General features: G+C 41.5%; 3 protein-coding genes across 5 annotated transcripts in view; 2 read left to right on the top strand and 1 right to left on the bottom strand.

The window, feature by feature from the left end:
• LOC130201413 (fibroblast growth factor receptor-like 1) overlaps positions 1–2,235 on the top strand; it is a 29,361-nt gene extending 27,126 nt beyond the window's left edge. Inside the window, exon 7 of the mRNA XM_056426413.1 lies at positions 714–2,235. Coding sequence (XP_056282388.1) covers positions 714–1,150 — 437 coding nt within the window. The 3' untranslated portion in view covers positions 1,151–2,235. The remainder of the gene's footprint in view (positions 1–713) is intronic.
• Positions 2,236–2,952: 717 nt separating this feature from the next.
• Positions 2,953–10,648, bottom strand: tacc3 (transforming, acidic coiled-coil containing protein 3). The gene is made up of 17 exons (XM_056426275.1): positions 10,569–10,648; positions 8,929–9,094; positions 8,380–8,507; positions 8,255–8,298; positions 6,294–8,172; positions 6,139–6,184; positions 5,863–6,031; positions 5,594–5,652; positions 5,368–5,498; positions 5,162–5,240; positions 4,910–5,038; positions 4,352–4,419; positions 4,217–4,260; positions 3,965–4,125; positions 3,754–3,860; positions 3,553–3,673; positions 2,953–3,142 (listed from the first exon to the last, which is right to left on the bottom strand). Exons 2-17 carry the CDS (start codon positions 9,091–9,093, stop codon positions 3,077–3,079), a joined length of 3,396 nt encoding a protein of 1,131 aa, XP_056282250.1. The 5' UTR covers position 9,094; positions 10,569–10,648; the 3' UTR covers positions 2,953–3,076.
• A 1,064-nt stretch (positions 10,649–11,712) lies between these two features.
• Positions 11,713–22,842, top strand: kif15 (kinesin family member 15). Of its 3 annotated transcripts, none has more exons than XR_008833217.1 (35): positions 11,713–11,811; positions 12,057–12,087; positions 12,383–12,569; positions 12,743–12,819; positions 12,915–12,952; positions 13,045–13,142; positions 13,249–13,428; positions 13,655–13,864; positions 13,960–14,085; positions 14,484–14,606; positions 14,717–14,864; positions 15,139–15,218; positions 15,320–15,529; positions 16,341–16,518; positions 16,605–16,746; positions 17,274–17,415; positions 17,636–17,803; positions 17,891–18,019; positions 18,167–18,272; positions 18,428–18,593; positions 18,683–18,833; positions 18,927–19,012; positions 19,128–19,206; positions 19,310–19,396; positions 19,496–19,600; positions 19,766–19,888; positions 19,968–20,114; positions 20,236–20,319; positions 20,436–20,600; positions 20,834–20,937; positions 21,043–21,109; positions 21,192–21,229; positions 21,312–21,444; positions 21,620–21,737; positions 21,973–22,054. XR_008833217.1 is itself a non-coding variant. In XM_056426682.1 (35 exons), the coding sequence occupies exons 1-35, from the start codon at positions 11,793–11,795 to the stop codon at positions 22,280–22,282; spliced, it is 4,131 nt and encodes a 1,376-aa protein (XP_056282657.1). In that variant the 5' UTR covers positions 11,713–11,792; the 3' UTR covers positions 22,283–22,842. The 3 variants fall into 3 exon arrangements, 2 of the variants coding, with proteins under 2 accessions (XP_056282657.1, XP_056282656.1); XM_056426682.1 differs by lacking the exon at positions 21,620–21,737 and adding an exon at positions 22,208–22,842 and having other exon boundaries at positions 20,239–20,319; positions 21,973–22,104; XM_056426681.1 differs by lacking the exon at positions 21,620–21,737 and adding an exon at positions 22,208–22,842 and having other exon boundaries at positions 21,973–22,104.
• The last annotated feature ends 8 nt before the right edge of the window (positions 22,843–22,850 follow it).

Below are 22,850 nucleotides of genomic sequence, written 5' to 3'. Positions count from 1 at the left end.
CTGTGCAATTATGTTAGCACAGCTGAAAACAGTTATGCTGGTGATATAAGCTATACAACTGGCCTTCCTTTGAGCTTGAAGTTTGTAGAACAAAATTAATACTTCAAATATTAATCATTATTTCTAACCTTGTCAATGTCTTGACTATATTTTATATTCATTTGATAAATAAAAGTGTGATTTTTCATGGAAGACACGAAATTGTCTGGGTGATCCCAAACTTTTGAACGGTAGTGTACATGTCAGCAAAAAGTACTGAAGAGGACAGATGCCAACAAATCAAAGTTGTCCTGTTTTATGCACATTATTGATATTTTTTGTGTTATTCTCCACCAAATCCAAGGAAATCCGTCAAATTGAATACGCAGTCAAGCTATTGAGTCGTCTTTTTTAAGTTTAAGAGTTTTACATTTTCTGTACATAAACTCAAGGATATTGATGAAGCTTTTAGAATTTTAAAGTCCAAATTATGAGTTGATTCATTAATTGGTCAAAAAAAGAAAATCAACAATTTAGTCAGAAATCCCATAGTGGCCCAGTCGTGAAGTATGGAGCTCTCGGTTCAAATGCTGAGTACAAAAGAACAATCAAACAGAAATATGAAATATCATTTGTTTGAGGCCTTAAGTACTTCATCTGTGCAAGAAACAAAGTCATGGCAACACTGAAGAGTTGCAAACCTGTTTTGATTTCTCTTTCCTCTTCCTTCCCAGACACAAAGCCTCCCATCATGCCCATGTTCTCGCCAACCTCCAGCTCCCTCCCCTGGCCGGTCATCATTGGCATCCCTGCTGGAATAGTGTTCATCTTTGGCACAGTGCTGCTGTGGTTTTGCCAGAGCAGGAAGCACTGCCCTCCCCCTCCCGGTGCTCCAGCCGCAGCTGCGCAGGTACTGCAGAGCTCCCACCGGCCGCCGTATCGGGAGCGGGACCGGGGCTGCGTGGCTTTGTCCTCCGGCTCGGACAAAGACTGCATGAGCTCCTCGAACTATGAGGAGTACCTGGCACAGCAGCAGCTCCTCCTCACCCAGGGAGGAGCAACAACCCACCCTAAAGTCTACCCCAAGATCTACACGGACATTCACACACACACTCACTCGCACGTGGACGGGAAAGTGCATCAGCATCAACACATTCATTTTCAGTGTTAGCCACATATCCCCCACGGACTGCTCCGGTACCTCGGAGGGACAATCAGCTCTGGACTTCGTTGCAGCTCCTGAACGGCATTACTCTTCAGGGACTCTTCTCATTGCTGAAGAGTGGACATGGAGAAAAACAGCAGTGGCCAGTAATACACACCTTGTGTTTTTACATCCAAACTTCCATATTTGGTGTGTTTTTTTGTACCTGCCTCACACCACTAAAATCCATTAATCCTTGTTGTGCACTTAATACAAAAAGGACAAGGACATTTTTGTATGTGAGTTTAATTACAGCTATTCGGGCCAGCTGAAAGGTCTTCCTCAGCAACTGACTTTTGCATTTTCCTACTTGAGGTGTAGCTGAAGATGGAGGTTTTACCTTTCACTTATTCAGCTGTTGGAGCGCAGCCTGGTAATGAAGACAGAAACGGTACTCAAGATTTTCAAAAGGGCTGGTTTTGAGCCCTACTCAGGTAGTCTTGTTTTTTAAAATAATGTTTGGAACGCTGACCACTATCCTTTACCCTTCTCCATGCCTCACTTTTTCTTCTCTGGTAAAAGTGATAGAGTAGACTGGAGGGTTTTTATAGCTTTTTTAAAAATGGCATTCAAACCTTGCCTAAGACTGCAAGGGATGGAATAATTGCGGTTCCATGTCAACTGAATTGGTCTTTCTTAATTGTAGCTTTTTTTTATGGTTGGTTCCCGTTATCAGTCAGTAGTATGTTGAGATAAACCAGCAGATGATGCCACCGTATCAAACCACAGGAAATGAAGCTGTAGTCATTTATAATCAAATTGAGTCTTGGATATTTAATTTATTTTGCTAAAAGTATGTATCAAAATTTTATTTTTCAGAGTAAGGTGTTTTAAATATATGTAATGTTATTAAAGTATTCTGTTGTGTATAGAACATTTTGAGTACTTTGTCACTCAGTTTAATCACATTTAGTTCCTGCCAATATTTATGGTATTTCTGTATGGAATTGGTTATTTGACAATCTTGTATGATATATTTTGTTCAAAGTTCAAAAACTAAACTCATAAAAAGTTTGATGGTTTGGTAGTTTGATTAAATGACCTGAAACTTAGTCACTTGCCTCATGAAGATTAATGCTTGTGTTCAATATAAAAAATAAAAAAAGGCCTAATATCCTAAATTCAGTGGCGGTTACCGGTCCTAAAACATAAGGGCTGGGTCCAGGCAGGCCAGCATCCTTCAGTTGAAGCGTCTGAGGGTGAAGCCGAGGGTGAAGCAGAGGGCAGCCAGCGGAGGGAGGACACTGCTGGGATGAATGACTGAATAGATACAGATACAAGAGCAGTCTCAGTCCTTTTTACATGAGTGATGGGCCCTGCAAGACTACACCGAGCGTCCAGCATCTTTTCCCATTTAAGAGACTCGCCCCTCTCCGACTCCCCCCTGGTCCGCACTACCACCTCATTCAACTCCAATCTGGGTAGGATTTCCTTTCACCATTTAGGAAGTGCATTGTGCTGCCTCTGGGAGTGATGCGACAGGCCCCTGTGATTGCTCAGGAGAGAAGGGGAGCATTGTGTCAGGGGAGCTCTTGTTTTGTTGTAAGCATTATAGGATGGGGAAGAGCTTTGGCTCCAGACAGGTGAAGGGTTAGAGCGCCGAATCGCTGTGTGTGCGTTTTAAGTAGAACGTCTGCAGAGATAGTCTCAAACAGGACCCTCCATAGACATTTGAATTGATAAGACTCAAAACCCTGTGAAGGCAAAGACTGCCCCCTAGTGGGTCGTAGTCCTGCATAAATTAAAAAGACAAGACACAAAGTCACTAAAACTTGTAAATCGTCTTTATTAACTTTTTGTACAGTAACATTGAAAAAGACAAACAAAGAACACAAGAAAATGATCGACACTAACAACAAATAACTAATTAAATTACATTATTTACACATTTGCTCAACCCTTCTGGACTTTGGTGATGAGTTCATCACAAAGTTTAGTGAGCTCTTCAGCCTCCTTCACCTGTAAAATAAAAAAGATAATATTTCATGTCTTATCTTTAACCCTCCTGTTACCTTAGGGTCAATTTGACCCCATTCAATGTTTAATGTCGGTGTTCTGTCGGGTCAATTTGACCCCAGGCTGTTTTTCACTGTCAAACATAAGAAATATCAACTTTTTTATATATTTAAAGGGCTATTTAGGTAGTCAACAAACAAACATAAAGTACCTCACACTTAAACTTGGAAAACAATATTAATTCTAAGAATTTTCTGGAGGTTTTAATTGCTCGGGTCAAATTGACTGCACGGGTAAAATATGTCAGTAAATATAAAGATAACAGGAGGGTTAAACATTGAATGGGGTCAAATTGACCCTAAGGTAACAGGAGGGTTAAATACACTGGCATCCAATTAAAAATATTCACTCGCCTTCTGCTCCAGGGTCTTGTCCAGTGACTGCACCTTCAGCTGTTCCCGGCGCAGCTGAGCCTGAAGTGCCGATACCTCGGCCTTGTTCTTGGACCGCACCTCAGCAATCTCTCCATTTGCCCTGGACAAGAACGATAATCATCAGTCAGATGCCGATTCTTGCAATTTACACCTTTATTGCGGCGCAGTCACATTTCTTACAGAGTAATTTTCTCCTCAGCATGGGCTTTAAGGGTCTGGTAGCGCTGCTCCTCCTTTTTAAGCCGAGCCAAATAGTCCCGAGCACACACTTTCAGAGTCTCTTCATTCTGGGAAAATGTTACAGGAAACAATTAACCAATTAAACTACTGCAACTTTAGAACTACGTCACGAATGTGAGGTTTATAACCGGACAAATGTCTGTTTTCTCACCTTTTTGTAGCCCTCCACAACAACCTTGTATTTCTCCAGTCTCTTGAACAGGTCGGAGAAAGATCTCTCCATCGTGTTGAGGTCAATGGCGACTTGCTCCTTCTCCTGGAGCGCCTCATCGAGCTTCACCTGGGCCAGCTCCCTCTCATTCTCCTGCTTAGCTGAAAACAAAATCATCATTTGAGAGCTCTTGTTAATTCATTGCATCCAGTATCCTGAAGACTGATGTATACTTCATTTATATTGACTTACCCATCATTTTGGCAATCATGAGCTCAAATTCTGCAATTATTTTCCTTTGTGGAGAAAAATAAATAAAGAATCAACAATTGTGTTGCGACATTGTATTAAAAATGAGAAAACTAAATGTAACACCGCCCAGCTTACCTCATTTCTTGACCATCGCCTAGTGTCTTTTTATACTTTGCACTCCATTGCTGCTCTTTCTCCTTTCCCTATTTGAGAAAATACAGACATGAAGTTTTTCAATAACAGCAATGGACTTTTATAACCTTTAAACAGTCTCAAATAAGGGGCGACATTTTATTGTATTTAAAGTCAAATTTGTTCAAAAACCGGTTACATAATCTATAATAATCACAGTAAATGGTGGAAGAAGAAACTTAAACGATTCAGCAGACACTAACAACCCTGTAAGAAACAATAGTAATTGACATTTTCCTGGTGAAACACATTTCTTTGATATCCGATGTTTGCGTTAAATCCAGAATGCACCGTGGCTTCTGTGGTTGAATGAGAATGTTCTTAACTCTGTTTTGTTTGGAAATCCACTGAATCCATGCTATCAGCAAGGTTGTGTGTGTTTGTGTGTGTGTGTAGTGTTTTTTTGGTCAGTATAAAAAAAGTCCTGTATTCAAAGTGACTTCAAATGGAAAACTTCTTCCACTGCATTTGTCAAATCATAAACCATTGAGCGAGCCCTACCTCGGCCTGCACCCTGGCGATGGCGGCGTCCAGGTCTTTCTGACTGTACTTCAGCACTTCAATAATGGCGCCCTCTGTGATTGCTCGCTGGGGGAAAGGAGGGACGAGGTCCGCAAGGATTGGAGCAACCTAGATGACAGTTCCCGTGTAAATAGAGCCAAGTTAGGAGAGGCATGTTGATTAACTTTGACTTCCTTTTTATATAAATAGTTACCAGGGCTCGTTAATGCTGGCATTTCCAGAGTGACTTACTGGTGCTGAAGCAAACAGTTTGAAATCTTCCTTTTGTGCTTTATTTTCAGTCTTTTCGGGCATCTGTGGAGTTTCCAGCCTGAGTTGGGGGGGAATTTAAAAAACTCACTTGTTGAAGTGGTCACATTTAATTTGTTCATCAGGATGTTTGACAAGAACAAATTCAGCTCCAATATTTAGTGAGTGGAAACACGAGCATTTCATACCGTGAAACAAAGGCAGCGGGACGAGTGACGTGGGTGAGAGCGACCGGGCCTGCACTCTTCTTGGGGCTCTCTCGCATGAGAGGGTCAAATTTAAGGTACAAGGATTGTTTCCTCAATGCAGATTCCTTGAACTGTTGACAGAAAAGTTTTACGCTTTAATCTGCTTCGGTCATGCAGCGACAATCAAAACATTTAGTCATTCAACATACATGATGCAAGTACTTACACTTCTGGACCCAAACTGTTCAAGGTAATCCATTTGCCCATCAAAGTCATTGCCCATGACTAGAGATAAAGATCATAGATTAACATAGAAACAACCAGATTTCTAATGAATGCTGCCTCATAAATAATAGTGCAGAGCTAAGCATTTTCTCAAGAGAAAGGTAATCTGACTTCTGTGTAGTTACACCAAACTGGGTAAAAAACTAGTAAAGAAATTAAGAGATCCTTGTGGAAAATAGTAAAATAGAGTTGTGTCCAAAGTTTACTGACACAGAGTTCCAGGAACAAACTCGTCATTGAATTCTGACACGTCGGTCTGTGACTGTCCGAGTTGTGTCAGCGGACACAACTCAGAAAGCTCAGGAAGAGTCTGCACAGGTCGTTCAGCTGGAAGTTGGAATCCCTCATCTTGGTCAGAAGCAGCTTTGTTTTCGGCGGTCTGTCATTCCAGAAAAAACAATTTGGTTTTGTAAAGACACAGACAGAGACACAACCAGGGGAAGTTAAATGGATTATTATTGTATTAAACCGCATCAATTCTCTCACCGCTCCAGGGTTGGATTCGGCTGCAGCTGGGACACTTTCTGCAGCCCTGAAGGCAAAAGCACACACAACTTGGGAGTGAAATTAAGTGTTGTTGGCAAGTGAAGTGTTCACTGCAAATAAATGCTCGAGACACTCGGCTAAAAAGGTAAACATACCACGCCGATGATGCCGCTTCCTTCTCCACAGGCTTGTCCGCTCGCTCTGGAATGGAGGTTTCCATGAGCACGGGGCCGGATCCCTTGCCACACTCTAGATTATTGTTCATGCCGGCATTCGAGCCAAAGGGATTGTAGTTCGGGTCATCCAACTTGTCAAAGTCAAATGAGTACGCCCCTTTTGAAACGCGCACATCAGCAACATCACTGGCATCAGGCATCACTGACGTTTTTTTTGTTGGTTTGACGTCACACTCCGGCTTATTCTCTTTAGGTTTCACACCAGCGAGCCTTTTGCCAAATTTCTTCGGTGGCAGTTTCCTTTTGATCTCGCTGCCGTCATCGAAAATGAACTCCAGTTTAACTGGTTCTTCCTTGATTGGGGCATCAGCTGGCAAGGTGGTGGATTCAGCAGCTGGAGTTGTGGCAGCATTAGCGGAGACTGGGGCCACTGCAGCGACGGGTTTCTTCTCAGGCTGAACAGGCACCTCCGGTATGACAACACTGGGGGGTTTATTTTCCTGAAACGGTGTCTCCTCAACAGGTGGGCTGATGTCTGGCACCTTTCTCACAAGGACGGGGGGATTCTGAAATTTAGAGCCCCCGGTTTGGAAAGGATTCACTGCGTCAAGGTTGTCAAAATCCATGGTGTAAGCACCTTTCGCTAGCAGCGGAGCATCTTCCACAAAACTGTCTGACATTTTGTCTTGTTCTGCAGTTGGAGACATTTTAGCCGGTTGTTTTTCATCAGATGTGGCCGTGCATGAATCTCGTACCTCGTCTGCCGGGGGCGTCACCGCTGTGACCACACTGCTTTCACTGGAGACGACGTCTATGGAGAAGTCGACCAGTTCCAGCGGCCCTGGAGCCGCCTCGGGTGCGTTAAAAACATCTGTGGGTTTATTTTCTGTTTCCGGTGTCTCCTCAACAGGTGGGCTGATGTCTGGCACCTTTCTCCCAAGGACAGGGGAATTCCCAATTTTAGAGACACCAGTTTGGAAAGGGTTGACTGCATCAAGGTTGTCAAAATCCAAGATATAAGCCCCTTTCGCTGGCAGCGGGGCATCTTCCATAAAATCGTCTGACATTTTGTCTTGTTCTACAGTTGGAGACATTTTAGCCGGTTGTTTTTCATCAGATGTGGCCGTGCATGAATCTCGTACCTCGTCTGCCGGGGGCGTCACCGCTGTGACCACACTGCTTTCACTGGAGACGACGTCTATGGAGAAGTCGACCAGTTCCAGCGGCCCTGGAGCCGCCTCGGGTGCGTTAAAAACATCTGTGGGTTTATTTTCTGTTTCCGGTGTCTCCTCAACAGGTGGGCTGATGTCTGGCACCTTTCTCCCAAGGACAGGGGAATTCCCAATTTTAGAGACACCAGTTTGGAAAGGGTTGACTGCATCAAGGTTGTCAAAATTCAAGATGTAAGCCCCTTTCGCTGGCAGCGGGGCATCGTCCATAAAACTGTCTGACATTCTGTCCTGATCGACTCTTGGAGACACTCTTCCAGGTTGCTTTTCATCAGGTGTGGCAGTGCATGAATCTTGTTCCTCAACGGCGGGGACCTTCGCCACGGTGACCACACTGCTTTCATTGGAGCTGATGTCAGTGGAGATGTCAACCAGCGAGTTTTCCACAGACGGGGTGAATAGAAGCGTCTCATCTAGTGCACTTTCTATTTTGGAGGGCTCCTCCAAGATATCCTTTGGTTGCGTATGTTGAGACTCTGTTGGAAGGGATTGAACAGCGGGCCTCGCTGGAGAGAGGACCGTCTTAACAGAACCCAGAAAGGGATTGATAGAGTCAAGGTTGTCAAAATCAAACTGATAGTCTCCTTTGCTTTGTATCGGCATGTTATCATCAGGGTAAGATGACACCTCTGTGGAAAAATCAAGAAGACGATCACCAATTTTGCACATTCAAGGAAAATTATTTATCGTATTTAATGTTGAATGAATTACCTTGTTTGGGCTCCGGCAGCTCCGTGGCGTCTTTCTGTAAAGTACTATAGAAACACAAACCTGGTTACTTAAATGGATCAGTCATTTATTAGGAGTATTGTTGCAGTATGAGAAATGTTACATACTTTATTTGACCCATATTTAAGAACTCCATCGCTTTTGTACACTCGTCCACACTTGCCATCTTGACAGACTTGGTGGGAGATACAATTCTTTTAGTCACAGGATCTCTTCTTGGAGTCTGAAAAGCCACCTACACACAAGTAATTTGATCAGTATCATAAATGTTATCTGTATACTAAAAAAATATACCGGAAAGAATAATATTAAAGTCATATCGAGCATTAGTCATTGGCAAAATAAGTTGGTATACTTTTCAAATGTGGGCTTGAAACTGTCCTCTACTACAGTTTTCAGTTTTTATTTATTTACAGACTCTAGTGTAGAGCTTTTCCACAGATTTATTGAGGGTCAAACTTCATTTGCTCAGATATCAAATACTGATAAAATATTTGTTTTCAAGTTTTTGCTTATTAGCAGAGGCAGGAAAACTAATAAATAGGTAGCAGTCTCTCTTCAAAGTCGAATAGCTGAAATTTGTTTTAAAAGCCTGGTTTCATTATGGTGTTTTTAAAGGGAGACACAACAACTCAAAAGCAGAGCTGGTTCTGTACCTTTCCTCCTTTTGGCAGGGCCTTGCTGGGCAGGTTCTCAGTCTGACGCAGGATAGAGGGCCTCCCAGTTGGCTGATCCAGGGCAAAAATGTCGTTAATCGAGCTGTTATGCTTTCCTCCAGGGCAGACCCCACGATTCTCATCATTCACATCAACGGAACTCATCCTGTAAGAGCAGAGAGACAAACCAAGTTACGAGGCTGGAACGATCTGACAATCTAAGGGAGGCGTCACCCTGAAAGCTGCACCCAGTTGATAAGACACTTTTGGTCGTGAGGTTTACTGATCTGTGTACAAAGGATCCGCACAGAGAAAGAAGGCACAAAGTTCACCGAAGAATCAAGGCAAATGAGACTCGCCAATTAATTTCTGTCGGTGGATCATGGTTGGCACATGCAAATAAACTCCTTCCTAAAAGGTGGAAAAGTAAGACAGAAAAAAAAAAAACATGATCGCTGACGGTTGAATAAAGACATTGAAGCTACACATGCAAGAATGCCGTGTGCTAAGCCGATCGGTCGGCCAATATTAACGCATTACTGATATTTGTTGGCATCTAGTGTACATGTTGGGCAATATGTGGTATGAAAATAAGAGTACAGCTATGCCAACATATTTTAGACACTGTGGTGCCATTACATACTGTGTCCACTAGAGTGGACTAACGGGTTCATGTTTCAACTGGAGAAATTCCAGAAAATTCAAAAACAATGTCTGCCAATAACCGAATAATTTATTTTTAAAAGCATCAGCAGCAATATAACCGATGTAACATATTACATAGGAACGCGAGCTAAAGTTAAAGTGGTTTGATCTGAAAAAAAACTATTGGAACAGAGATGATTAGCTACACCTAATCTGTCAGCTCTTGAGAGACAGCAGATCTTTTGACATGTGATAGCAGGCGAAGCAAAGGTGTAGCTAGTGACATCAACAATGGCTCTGTTCCATGTCATGTGTGCAAGGGCGCTGGAAGAGACCATGCTTTATTCCAGTCTAAGACTGTTAACACATGATTGGTGAAATGTCCTCAAGCCATTGGAACATTTCCAATGAATTTCAAATGGCTAAAGTGATTTCCAAGCGCCTCTCAATTTGAGTTAGCGTCAGTCGATGTTAATGATACGTGGAGAATTTGAGTAGCAAGTAGGCGACTTTCACACTTTTAAGTATTGCTCCTAGATAAACTTCATTTTGACTACTGTTGTATGTTGATGTAATAATTGTAATGTTTGCATACAAGTGGAGTATGTCGCATTGTAATTCGCATCGTATCGAGTTGAGTCCCGAGAGAACCTGCACACGTCAGTGAATCGCGTGTTCAAACGACAGTTTAGGAACCGATGCCCACCGCTCTCTTCAAGTCGTTACTTGTTCCCATGATCCACAACCGCAACGTGCAGCGCAGCGCGCAATCAGTGGGCGAAATACTCAACCTGTACCGTTCGTGCGACTCCGTGAGATTTACCAACGGAATCATCCAGAGCATTAACGCTCGCTAGAGGTTTGTCGTAAAGGCCACCAGCGTTCCCAGAGAATATCATAACTGTTAGTTAACGTAAAGCGGAGTGAAATAAAGACGTGAGAAAGAACAGAGTAAGGCTAGGCTACTGTGATATAAGTATATATTCACAACATACCTCACACAAAAAAATAAATCAGAAGCAGTGTTTCGATATGACAGTTTTTCTTCGTCAAAGCATCCAACAGCAGGGTGACCACGGCCGACTGGGGTGCTTTTCAAAAGCGTTCGCCTCGTCTGAGCAACAACCGTTTGGATTTTAAAAGTCTTGAAACGTACCAATAAAATCGCGAGAAACATTCAAAGGAAGCGCGCTTCCTGGTTGAGCAGCCAATCACGATCTAGACCGGATATGAGCTAATCGACGGTCAATGTCAAAGATAATAGACGTGGCAAGATAGTTATTACAGTGCCAATAACAACGTATAACTACAAAGAGGAAGCGCAAAGATGATATAATAAAGAAATAAATGCCACATTTTCAACACTGGCTTTAAATTGCCACCATAATCTTATTATATAGCCTATGATCAGGACATGACCTACTCTACGAAGCGCATTCAAGGTTGATGTATGCAACCTAGTGACAGAGATTGCCACTCTGTTTATGAGCGAAACAAATACATTGATTATAACAATGACAACGTAATGACCCTCTAACGTTGTTTTGATTGATTGCTTTGACAGCAAAAAAAAACGAAGGTGATTTTGTATGTATGGGAAAATCGAAAGCGAAGTGGCAAGTGAAGCTCGGAGACTTCTCTCATTGCTTTTATTTTTTTGTTTCGATAAACAGAACGGTCGCTATGGAAGCTTATTTCTGCAGTGGGGGAAATGGGCTTCCATGGGTCACAGATCCCCATTGAAAACAAAAAAAGCGAATTTAAAACGGGGATAACACTGGGATAGTAAAGATGAGTACAGTCAGGCCCTGCCGAGTCTCGTGAGCGCAAAACACCAAACATCAAACTTTTATGGGCAGTTGTTAAAATCTAAAATACCACCAATTCTCGCCATCTGCCATGGTTTGAGAGACACTTTGAGAAATACTATTTTAAATAAACAGGATTGAGTGGAAGGATATAGGTTAAGTTTTCATTTATTTCGTATTTATTTTTTAAAGGGGTAGATAACTCTGCTCCACACCCCAATGCAGTAGGTGGCGGTAGTGCACCTTTTGTTGGAGGCCATCCGCCGTAAAGCGTGAAAAGAAGAAGAAAAAGACGAAGAAGAAGAAGAAGTAGTCCCCCGCCCGCCAAATTCGCAGGACGTAAACAGCGTCTGAGTCTGCTATGAAGGAAGCTAAGGTTTCCACATAAGGTCGAACATTTACTTGTCAACAATGAATCCCAGCGGGAAAGGTAACGTACGCGCTCCGGGCATTTGTTCGGCCGCCGCACTGATAAGTGGACATCAGTTGGTAACCATAGAAAGATAGTTTAACGTAAATGTCGTTACGACACCATCTCGATGTCCAAATTATAAGTTCACTTACTACTCAGAATCACGTCAATGATACTAATGTTAGTGTGTATAACGTAAAAAAAATATTTAGGACGTCATACTATATTCTTAAAAAACGTTTATCATGTGATTTTGTTTCCAGGATCTGGCGATTCATCTCAACTTGGTGCCAGGTGACGTGACCCTTTAGGATGTCTTGTTTGTTGCATTCGTACAAACATCAAACATGAAGTCATTTAAATAACTGATTGTTGTAAATTGAGGTTTGTTCTTGTCTGACGGTGTTTTTGAGTTTGAATCTGAGGTCTACTAAACTGACTGAGGAGCTACATGAGCGAGAGCAAACGTTTTCATGTCCCTCAAACTTTAAGTAGCAGCTGTTGTAAGAGTCATATTGTCATCATGACGTTTAGTTTTAAACATTATCGGCTTAACATTCGTGTCTTATTTGTTCCTCCGCTCCTACAGCTATGACGGTGATTCCATCAAAGTGTTTGTGCGAGTACGACCTCTGACCCAGGGCGGCGGGCTGACCACAGATGGAGATCCGAAGCTGTGTCTCACAGTCACCTCACCCAACACCATCCGCCTGCTATCGAAACCAGAACCACGAACCTTCACTTATGACCATGTTGCTGACATGGAAACATCTCAGGTTAAAAGCATACAGTTGTATTATTACCACGCAGCTGGCATCGGTAAAACTACCATGACAGACTAATAATAACCTGATTGATCAGCGTGGGATGTGTAAACTCAAAAAGTTGGTCCTGGTCAGTCTGTGTGTGTGTGTGTGCGCGTGTGTGTAATTTTTATATTTTTCAACAGGATTCTGTATTCTCCAGTGTGGCCAAGGATATTGTTGAGTCTTGCATGAACGGATACAATGGTACTATATTTGCCTAGTAAGTAGTCTTTTATTTTATGGCACAATCGCACTCCATTGGTCTTAATATGCAGCCATTCAATTCCTTATCCTATTCCCCTCTTGATTCTGCAGCGGACAAACAGGCTCAGGGAAAACTTTCACCATGCTTGGTGAGAATTCAGTATATTATTTAGTGCACTACATTCTTTAACATCAAGAAATAGAATAATTGTCGTGACACTTTTTGTCTCTGCCCCTCTAGGACCGTCTGTTTTGGATAACTTCACAGATGAACTAAGGGGGGTTATACCTCGAAGTTTTGAGTACCTGTTTTTTCTCATCAACAGAGAAGTGGAAAGGGTGAGCTGTAACATTTCATCACCATGAAGTGGTTGTAAACTAATATTCATAGTTTGTTTTCTAATTAAGTTTAACCTTTTTTTGTTTGTTCTTTTTTTCCTAAAAGTCTGGCCAGTCCAAGAGTTTCCTTTGTAAATGTTCATTTATTGAGATATACAATGAACAAATCTATGACCTTCTGGACACAGCCTCAGCCTGCCTGTTCCTCAGGGAGAACATCAAGAAAGGTCTTTTTGTTGAGGGAGCTGTGGAGAAGTTCGTCAACTCAGCTGTCGAAGCCTACCAGGTACACATTCCTTGCTTGTTGTGACTCGGAAGATTATTGTTCTGTATCACAGATGGAAACACTCTTGTCCGACAATTCGTGGGGATGAAACCCACATATCATGAAAACATTTTTTAAAAACATTTTAAGTCTGTTCTTATGAAGTGTGAAAGTATTACAGAGTTCAGATCATGTTAAATTGGTATCTAATAAGAAGTGTACATCATTTGTTTTAACTACTACTTAGGTGTTGTCTATGGGCTGGCGTAACCGACGAGTGGCCTCCACCTCCATGAACCGAGAGTCTTCCAGATCTCACGCAGTGTTCACCATGACTTTGGAGTCCAAAGAAACTCTCAACGAAGTGGTAAACATCCGAATGTCTCAGTTGAACCTGGTAGACCTGGCAGGGTCTGAGAGGCAGAAGGACACGCACACAGACGACTCTCGACTCAAGGTGACGCTTCGTCCATGAATTCAGTCTCACAGTTTTACTATATTTATCATTTTTGCTTTTGCTAACAGCGGTTGCCTTCATTGCTTCTCCTTCAGGAGGCCAGCAGTATCAATCGCTCCCTGATGTGTCTGGGTCAGGTGATAATGGCGCTGGTCGATGTGTCCAATGGGAAGAACCGCCACATCTGCTACAGAGATTCTAAACTCACCTTCTTGTTGCGGGTTAGTGACTCTAAATACAAAATACATCTGGAGCGTGGCTTTAGTGAAGAATGGAGTTTGTTGCTGTTTATCATTGTGGAGTCAACTTCCCTGGATTTATGGCATTGTGTGTAGTGACGTCATTTAGATGCAATTACTACGTAGAATATATATTTTTTGAAAGCTTCTATTATGTCGGAACAAGATTATGTTATACATATTTGTTGTGCATGTGAATTAGTTCAAACTAGGACAAGGAAGCATGGATCTTATGCGCTTTCATGTATTGAATTTGGCTACACATTCATTTATACCCTTTTTTGCTTTGGTAGAATATAATACTACATTTAAAGATGTGGTTGATTACACTTTATAATTGAAATAGATTTGAATCAATGTAACAATTCTTGTTATTTCAGGACTCTCTTGGAGGAAATGCAAAGACTTATATCATAGCCAATGTACATCCTGGTGTAAAGTGTTTTGGAGAAACGCTCTCCACCTTGCAGTTTGCTCAGAGAGCAAAGTTGATCAAGAATAAGGTATCTCATTAACATAACGATATCATATTACCTCATGATTATTTATTCCAAGTTCTGGTGATTTCTAAGAACACGTTATCACCCATGTGCTATTATTTTTGTTCTGCCAGGCCGTTATCAATGAAGACACACAGGGAAACGTGAGGCAGTTACAAGCTGAGGTGAAGAAGCTGAAGGAGCAGCTGGCACAGGCACAAACCTCTCAGGCACTGGACTGTGGAAGAGATGTCGCGCCCGGAGGACCTGAACCCCCCAAAGGTAACGAGACACGCATGTTAACCTCAACCAAACCTGGCCAAATATGCTGTTGTTCAACTATACCGTTGCAGTTCGGACTGGCTTACCTACTTTAAAAACATTCAATAACATCCTCTTTTAAACCATTTGCACATGCTGAAAATGTAACAAACCAATATATGTAATAAATAATTCAGGTAACTGTATTACATGCAGAGGTACATGTGATTAAACAGATGTTTTCTGGTATGTTGCAAAAGTGTAATTCGGCTCTTCTCATCCGGTCCATCCATAGATATTCAGCTTGATGCCTCGTATAAAGCAAAGTTTATGGCTTCTGTTCGTCTGTGGAGGAAACGAGAAGAGGAGAAGCGGGTATGGGATCATTTCTTTTGTCATTTATTTGGGTCAAGTATGCTGGTGTAAGGAAATACTGTTGGTACAGGAAACTTACAATAATGATTTCCTACACTCAGATTCTGCTGGAGAAAGTGTCTCAGCTGGAGGAGGCCTGGACGCAGAAAGACAAGTTCATCCACTCGAGCAGAATGATCATCAGGTTTCGAGAGGACCACATCTGTCGCCTCGAGAAAAAGTTGAAGACGGAACAAGGCTCACTGTCAGACAACACGTCTCAGTCTCTGATCGACCAGCTGAATGAAGAGATAAAGATCTTGAGAGACCAGGTACAAATATTCATTTGAACACTGCCTACACTGATGCCATGTGCACACATTCAGAATCAGAAATACTTTATTGATCTTTGGGGGAAATTGGTACATTACAGTTGCTCTTAAATAAAAGCATAAAACATATTTACAAATATAAATAAGTCAATGTAAATTATTTGCATACTGTTACAATATATTTAAAGAATAATAATAATTTAAATGTAAGTAAATTATAAGAATAGGAAATAAGTTTTGAGAAATATTACAAATATGTGTATCAAATGGATACAATACTTACAGTGTAAATAATATATTGAATCAATTTAATCTTGTTGCACATAATCAGAACTGAGGGGGTAGGAGCTGCAAGCTGGTGGTCTATTGACTCAGAGTTCTGACACTGAGGGAGAAGTTGAAAAGTTGAATGGCCACAGCCAGGAATAAATTCCTGTGGTGCCAACTTGGTGCAATGAGTCTTGTACTCGATGTCCTCCTGTGATTAACCATTACGTCTTAAAGCCAGTGTGTGACATTGTACAAGATGACATGTACCGTGGACAGCATCCTCCTTTCTGGTAACGACGTGTGGATACATGGCTAATGTGGAGGAGCTATAGTTCAGATGTACACTTAAAAAAAAATGTTTAGACATTATTTATTTCCTCTAAAATCCAAGATAGGTTTCTTTGTAGTTCTTTACATTAAAAGGCACAAACGAACTTCATCGGCTCATTTTGTATTGTTCATTTTTCTGGAAATCAGAAGGCATAAATTCCCAGAATCTGTGTGTGCGTTCAACACTGTTCACCCCCTGCCCCTTTTTTAGGTCGAACACCACCCAAAGATGACACGATACGCAGCGGAGAACTTCAGCCTCAGACAGGAGAACCGTCAGCTTCGTTGTCTTGAATCGGTGGTAAAAGCCGAAGAGGTTGCAGTGTATGTTGCTGCCGAGCTGGAAGAGGCCTTCCAGAGTGCTTTGGAGACCGAAGGACCCAGCGAGCGTAAGATGGCTATTGGCTTCAGGAGAGAACATATCAAGTAAATGTAATGTGTGTATTCATTTCAATGAACTCGTGTTGCTCCACAGCTCCAGCAACCTCTTCAGCCCCTGTGCCGGTAGATTCTGTCTCGGCAGCTACAATCGAGAGGCTGAAGGCTCAGCTGCTTCAGAAACAGTCTGACTTCACTGGTGCCCTTCAGGCCTTTGAGGAGTACAAAGGAATCACCAAGTAAGGAGGGTGTTTAATGAAGACATTACTTTTGAACAAAACTCACATGGGTGTTTCGCATACAAGCCGAGCAGATGTTTAAAATCATGTATCTGTAACTAGTAGAGCTCCTTTTGTGAACACACACTTTACTCTTTCCATTGACACATCTCTTTATCAATAACTGCTGTTTGTAAAGGGACATGATGCCAAAAGACAAAAAGCATCTTAGTTTCCTGACTTAAATTTGGGTTGATTCATTTGGAAAAACAGTATCTCACTGTGTTGTATGTATTTGATTGTGACAATCCTTCGCTACTTGTAACCGTAAATCCACTACTTGTATAAATTCAATTATTATTGCCCAGCTTTGTTTTCTAGCTTCAGAAAAAATATGTTTTTCTCCTATTTTTTCTCAATTGCAAAGGGAGGGGCGGGTCGGGTCATGTTGTGATCTTAATGAAATGTGATGTTTTTCATGCCATGCCTTTTTATAAGTCTTACGTTTTACAGAGCTTAATGTGCTTTTTGGATGCTTTGTGTTCTAGCAAACAGATGTCACAGCTGGAGTCTGAGAAAAGATATCTTGAGAAGTCCAACGAGCATTTAGAAAACATTTTGGAAGCCAAAACCGCTTACAAAAACAAGGAGCTCTCTGAGCTGAACAGAATTCACGTTGAAACTATAAAGGTGAGTGGTTGTTGACATTTTAAATTCAGATAACAGTAAGGCAAACCTTTCTTCATCACCTTTGTCGAGGAGGTTATGTTTTCAGTTTGTTTGCTTATTGGTCAGCAGGACTACAGAAAACTACTGGCCTAATTTCCATGAAATGATAGCTGGACAGAGCATAGCTTTGGTGGAGGTGTGCACTCTCCGAGTGATCTTGTATCCTTCTAATGTTTAACAGATCCTCACCACGCCCACCCAATCACACAACTTGCGGACCCGCCTTGTGGCTCTCGCGAGCCCCGACCACCTGAATGGGACAAACGATAATTCAGAGAACATTTGGACCGAGCAGCCTCCCTCAGACATGACTGAGATGGCCTTGACTGAGGAACTCTGTCAAGTGCAGGTACAACAGTGTGGATTATCCTGCCTGTCTGTCTGTACAAAACACGCCGATTGTCATTGTCTCATACTTTCTCTAAATTGCCACCAGGAACAAGCTCTCCGCTGTCAGACACAGTTCAACGAGGAGGAGCTGAAGAACAGCAAGCTGTTGCAGCAAATTACAAAACTTGAGGCGCAGATCGCTGTCGTATCACAAGAGTCTGACTGCAAGGATGAGGTAGAATGTCCTCATGTTCCTCCTTTACAGTTTTGTCTTGTCAACATTGAATGTTGTGTTAATTGTATTTGATGCGTCTGAATTTGGAAAAACCGCGATGCCTTTTATTTACCAATTTTTCCGAATTGATCTTTACGTCCGCTGCAGTTACTTTCTTCTGAGCGAGCGAACAGAAACAGAGATCACCTCAACCTTCAAGAAACTATCCATGAGCTGCAACAGAGCCGCCAGTCTGAACAGCAAGCCGCACAGGGTACGGATCGAACTTTTCTCCTGTGTTGTAGAAATCTCTTATTTTTTTTTTGTGCCCATCTGGACTTTCGCTAGTGTTGAAGTTGGATGATTATTTGAGATGGAAGTAGGGGAAATGGCACCAAGAAGACAACTCTGTCTGGTCCCTCTTTTCAGTGCTGAGGACAGAGATCTGTGATCTACGCCTGGTGCTGCAGTCCTCCGACACAGAGCTGACCGCTGTGAAGAACGAGCTAAGAGATGGCCAGAGCGAGAAGCAGAGAGAGATGAGCCAGTTCTCCAAAAGTCTGATCAACAAACAGCTCCAACTTGACAAAGTCCAGTAAGCAGGAGTTTAATACCTCTGAGCTGTGACTCTTCATCATCAGATGTGTGATTTCGTTGCCCACAAGTACCACGTCTTCATTCCAGGCTGGAGTGGGAGCAGCTCCTGGAGCAGCACCGGACGCTGCAGGACTCATTTGACCAGCTCCAAGCTGAGGCGAAGTTTGAGGCTGATCAGGCAAGACAGCAGCTGCAGGACAGGCAGCAGGAGTTTGATGAACTGAAGGCACAGCTGACGGCGAGTGAACTCACGACCCGTTGGTCATTTATCATCCTGAAATTTACACTGTGATTTCTGAGTTGTCGATAATTTTTATGTTTTCTGTTGTAGGAGTTAAATAATTCTCTGCATACTGAGCAGGAGCACACAAGCACCCTGATCTCCCAGTTAAGAGAAAACAAAGAGAGTACATCAAAGTAAGTTTGTCCAAAGCGTTCTCCTTTTTTCTTCTTTTTTTTCCCAACACTCCAAATATTTCTTATTAATACAAGTCACCTTGGTTTGTGTGTGTGTGTGTGTGTGTGCCTTCAGAGAACTTATAGATACAGTGGAGCAGAATATACAGCTTAGAAAACAAGTCTCATACCTGACAGTACAACGTCAACAACAGGTCAGTCCTGAGAACAGCATGCCTGTTTGAAAGGTGTAAGTATTATTATCAAAGTAATTGCAGCTCAGTATTTTAACCTGGTTGTCTGATTTGTATTTCAAAGGCATCCAAAAATATCGCCCTTGAGGAAAATGTTAACTCTGCAAATGAAACTGTGAAAGGCTTGGAACAGAAGATCGAACAGGACAAAGTAAGCCTCATTGAATAATTCTCACTTATTTCTTATTCTTTCAAATGCAATTGCATTGTTAATGCTACCCTCCTGAACCCCACCCGTGTGTTTTGACAGGATGTTGTTTTAGATCTCATCAACCAAACCAGAGACCTCCGCAGTGAGCTGAGCCAGATGGACCAGAACATCACCCACCTGTCTGGTGACGTCATCGACATCACTGTACGTTTCTCCTCCACCCATTTCACCCTTTATATTGTCTTGAATAATGGTATTGTTTGCTGTAGTTGCCTATTCATTCACTCTACCACCTAACACTATAGATATGTTTGAATTAGTCGAGACATGTTTATTCAAATAATAATAATAACGTCATTGCTCTTTCAGGCCAAGTTCAATCTTGCCTGCCTTGAACGGCAGGATACCTGGGAGCAAAACTCTAAGATGCAGGCAGAAATCTGTGATCTGAAAGAAAGCTTAGACAGACGGGTATTATCCAACAAAATAGAAGTAAGTTGGATCATCAAACATTTTTGTATTATAATTATTTATTTTTATATATCTATTATAAGTGTGTGTGTGTACTCAGGTGGAGGTGTTGCAAGAGGAAGTTGTTTATGTCTCTGAGGAGGTGGAGAGACTCACTAAGGTTTTAGATGAGCAGAACAACCTCCTCCAAGCATCCCAAGAGCAAACGGCCCAGAAGGACATCACGATACAGAATCTACAGCGGAAGGTGACGTTTGTTATCATCTCCACACAGCAAACCAGAAACCAGTCAGGTCAAACATATCGAAAGAAAACATTTGATCAAAATGACAAAAAAAACTCTCCTTTTCCCTCCGGTGCAACAACAGCAGGAAGCTGTTGAAGGAACAATCAGAAATGGTATATTCAAAGCCTTTGTTGATATTACTGGCACGCCTAAAGCATTACCTCGGGTAAGACTTGTCTGTGGTTCTGCATTTACAAATAAACGATGGGGCCTGTTTTTATTTATGTATTAAGATTTTCAGTAAGAAATCCCCAAATATATATTTGTTTCCTGTCTCTGAAGACACCCTGCACTCCAGGAAGTTTCAACAGGGACTTGAGCCAGGTGCTAGAGAGCCAGGAGATTGAGTTGGAGAATCGCCGCTCCTCCATGATGACCATGGACATTCTTTTAATGGAGCTGAACGCTGAGAGGGCTGCCAAGAATGACGAGATCCAAAGGCTTAAGGTACATCTTTGCAAAAGTGTAATTAATTTGTAGCAATTCATCGTTGGACTGAAATATCCATTCGTCATGGTTGTAGCAGACTCGTCTAGTTTAGTATATTGTTCTACTAAATGAAAAAAAGCGTCAAATAATTGCATAAAAAGATTTTGTTAATATTAAATGCATTGTTTAATGAATGCAATGACATAAGTTTGAATGGCCTTATGGTCTCAATGTCTTATTTCACTTCTCAGATGCAGCTGAACGAGAAAGAGCTGGTCCGACTTGAGATCCAGTCTTTACTTGACCAGTTTTACAACAAGCAGAACCAGCCGCCACAGAATGGGAATAACAATGGGTTGAGTTAATTCATCCTCCAGCTATCCACTGCCCTAAAACACCTCACATCATCTGTTGTGGATGGATTCATTTGAATTAATCATGTTAATTGTGTAATTTTCAGTGAAGAGTTGAACGGAGTCCTCAAGCAAACCATACTTAAAGAGCTACAGGAGGAGAGGGCAGAGAAGGTTTGTGTTTGTAATGGTTTTATTTTTTTCTCTGTATTGAATAATCTTTTTATAATTTGTTCACTTCTCATTTAATTGACAGAGCAAAATAATGCAGAAGCTCTCTGATACTCATAAAAGGTAAGAACCTTGTTTGGTGAAGTAAATAAGTCAGCATTTTGGTTATTGTATGTTGTTCTGATCTTTAATTAATGCCTAACAGACTGCAAGAGCAGGATTCGATGCTGGCCCGGTCCCAAACCTGCGTTCAGGAGCTGACCACCGAGCTGAGGAACCGCTGCCTAGAGTTGAGAGACCTGAGCCTGAGGATGCACAACGAGGAGAAACTACTCCAGGTCAGAGTTGGGAATGGATGCGTATTTTTCACAAAAGAAAGATTTTGGGGATAATGTAGAGTGTCTTTCAAGTATGAAAAAATGAACTCCTGGCGACATCGTCGGCAGATGAATGTTGGTTTACGTATTCACAGTATCCAGTGGATCTGCTAATGAGTTCCTACTTTTATTCTAGAAGATGGCCTGATTGCGTCAAGATGACACAATGGGATAAGCATGACTAGATAATCTGCAACCTTGATGGGCCGATAATATGGACAGTTGCAGATTACATTTTGATAAGGACATTTCAGGTGAAGTTGGCAGCCTGTTTATAGTCTTTTTTTACTTGAAGTTTTTGGGCTTGAGGTGACCTTAACAAGGTCTAATAACTGCCAAATTGACACTGATAATACAACTGATAACAGTTTAAGGCTGTAACTTTTATTGATTCAATGTTTAATGTATAAAATACCAGAAAATAGTGAAAACACCATGTCATATTTGATTCGGCACATTATCAAGATTGTTCCTGTTATTTCTGTTCAGGAGAACGAGATTCTCCGTAAGCAGAATGTTCAGCTGTCGGAGGAGAATGGAAAACTTGTGGGGCATAAGAACCACAAACAGAAGATTGAATATCTAGTGAAGCTGAAAAAGGACAACACCAATTTTCAAGAGGTAACTAAAATTTCCTAAATGATCAAAGGATTTTCTCTTTGACCATGTGAAAACTGTCAACATATTACATCAATCAACTGTTTATTTCTGTCTTGTTTTAAAGGAAATTGAGAAGCTCAGAGCAGAGATTATCGTAATGCGTGACAAAGGTGGAAATCCTTCCTTGGAGACGTCATAAATCCCAGATTTTAAAAAATTGTTTTAATCTCTTTCCCAATGAAAAACAATAACAAAATGTTGATAATTTGTAACTATTGACATTGTCAACTTAAAGTACAAAGACAATGGGATGTTTGTTATTTGCCATTGAGGGAATGTACAGAAATTATTTTGTTTTCATATTATTACACTTCCAACATAGTTTAGCCTGGATGCATACTGTACCTTTACATTGATCTGTTATTGCAGCAGCATAAAACTCAAAAGTATGGAAAAACCAGCTGTTATGAAACATCCATTAGTCCAGCTCCATCTGTCAGGTTTCTTAGTACACAGACACTTCTCAGACTGACATTACAACAATGCTGAACATAAATCTTCACGTGAAAACTGAATTTTGTTGTATTAATTTTTGGGGGGTTTATGTCTAGTGCTGTGATTGTTGACCATCTCAGTTGTAGCCATGGTATATTGTTTGTATTTCTCCCATCATACTGAGGTGTATAGCCAATGTCTTTCTTTGCAGCATAATGTACTTTTAAAAACTGTAATACTGCAATTAAAATATCGTTTTCTCTTCTTTGTTG

The sequence above is a fragment of the Pseudoliparis swirei genome, chromosome 11 (assembly GCF_029220125.1).
Source record: "Pseudoliparis swirei isolate HS2019 ecotype Mariana Trench chromosome 11, NWPU_hadal_v1, whole genome shotgun sequence".
NCBI lineage: Eukaryota > Metazoa > Chordata > Actinopteri > Perciformes > Liparidae > Pseudoliparis > Pseudoliparis swirei.
Note: the sequence above shows the minus strand (reverse complement) of the source record. Positions and strands in the feature narration are given on the sequence as shown.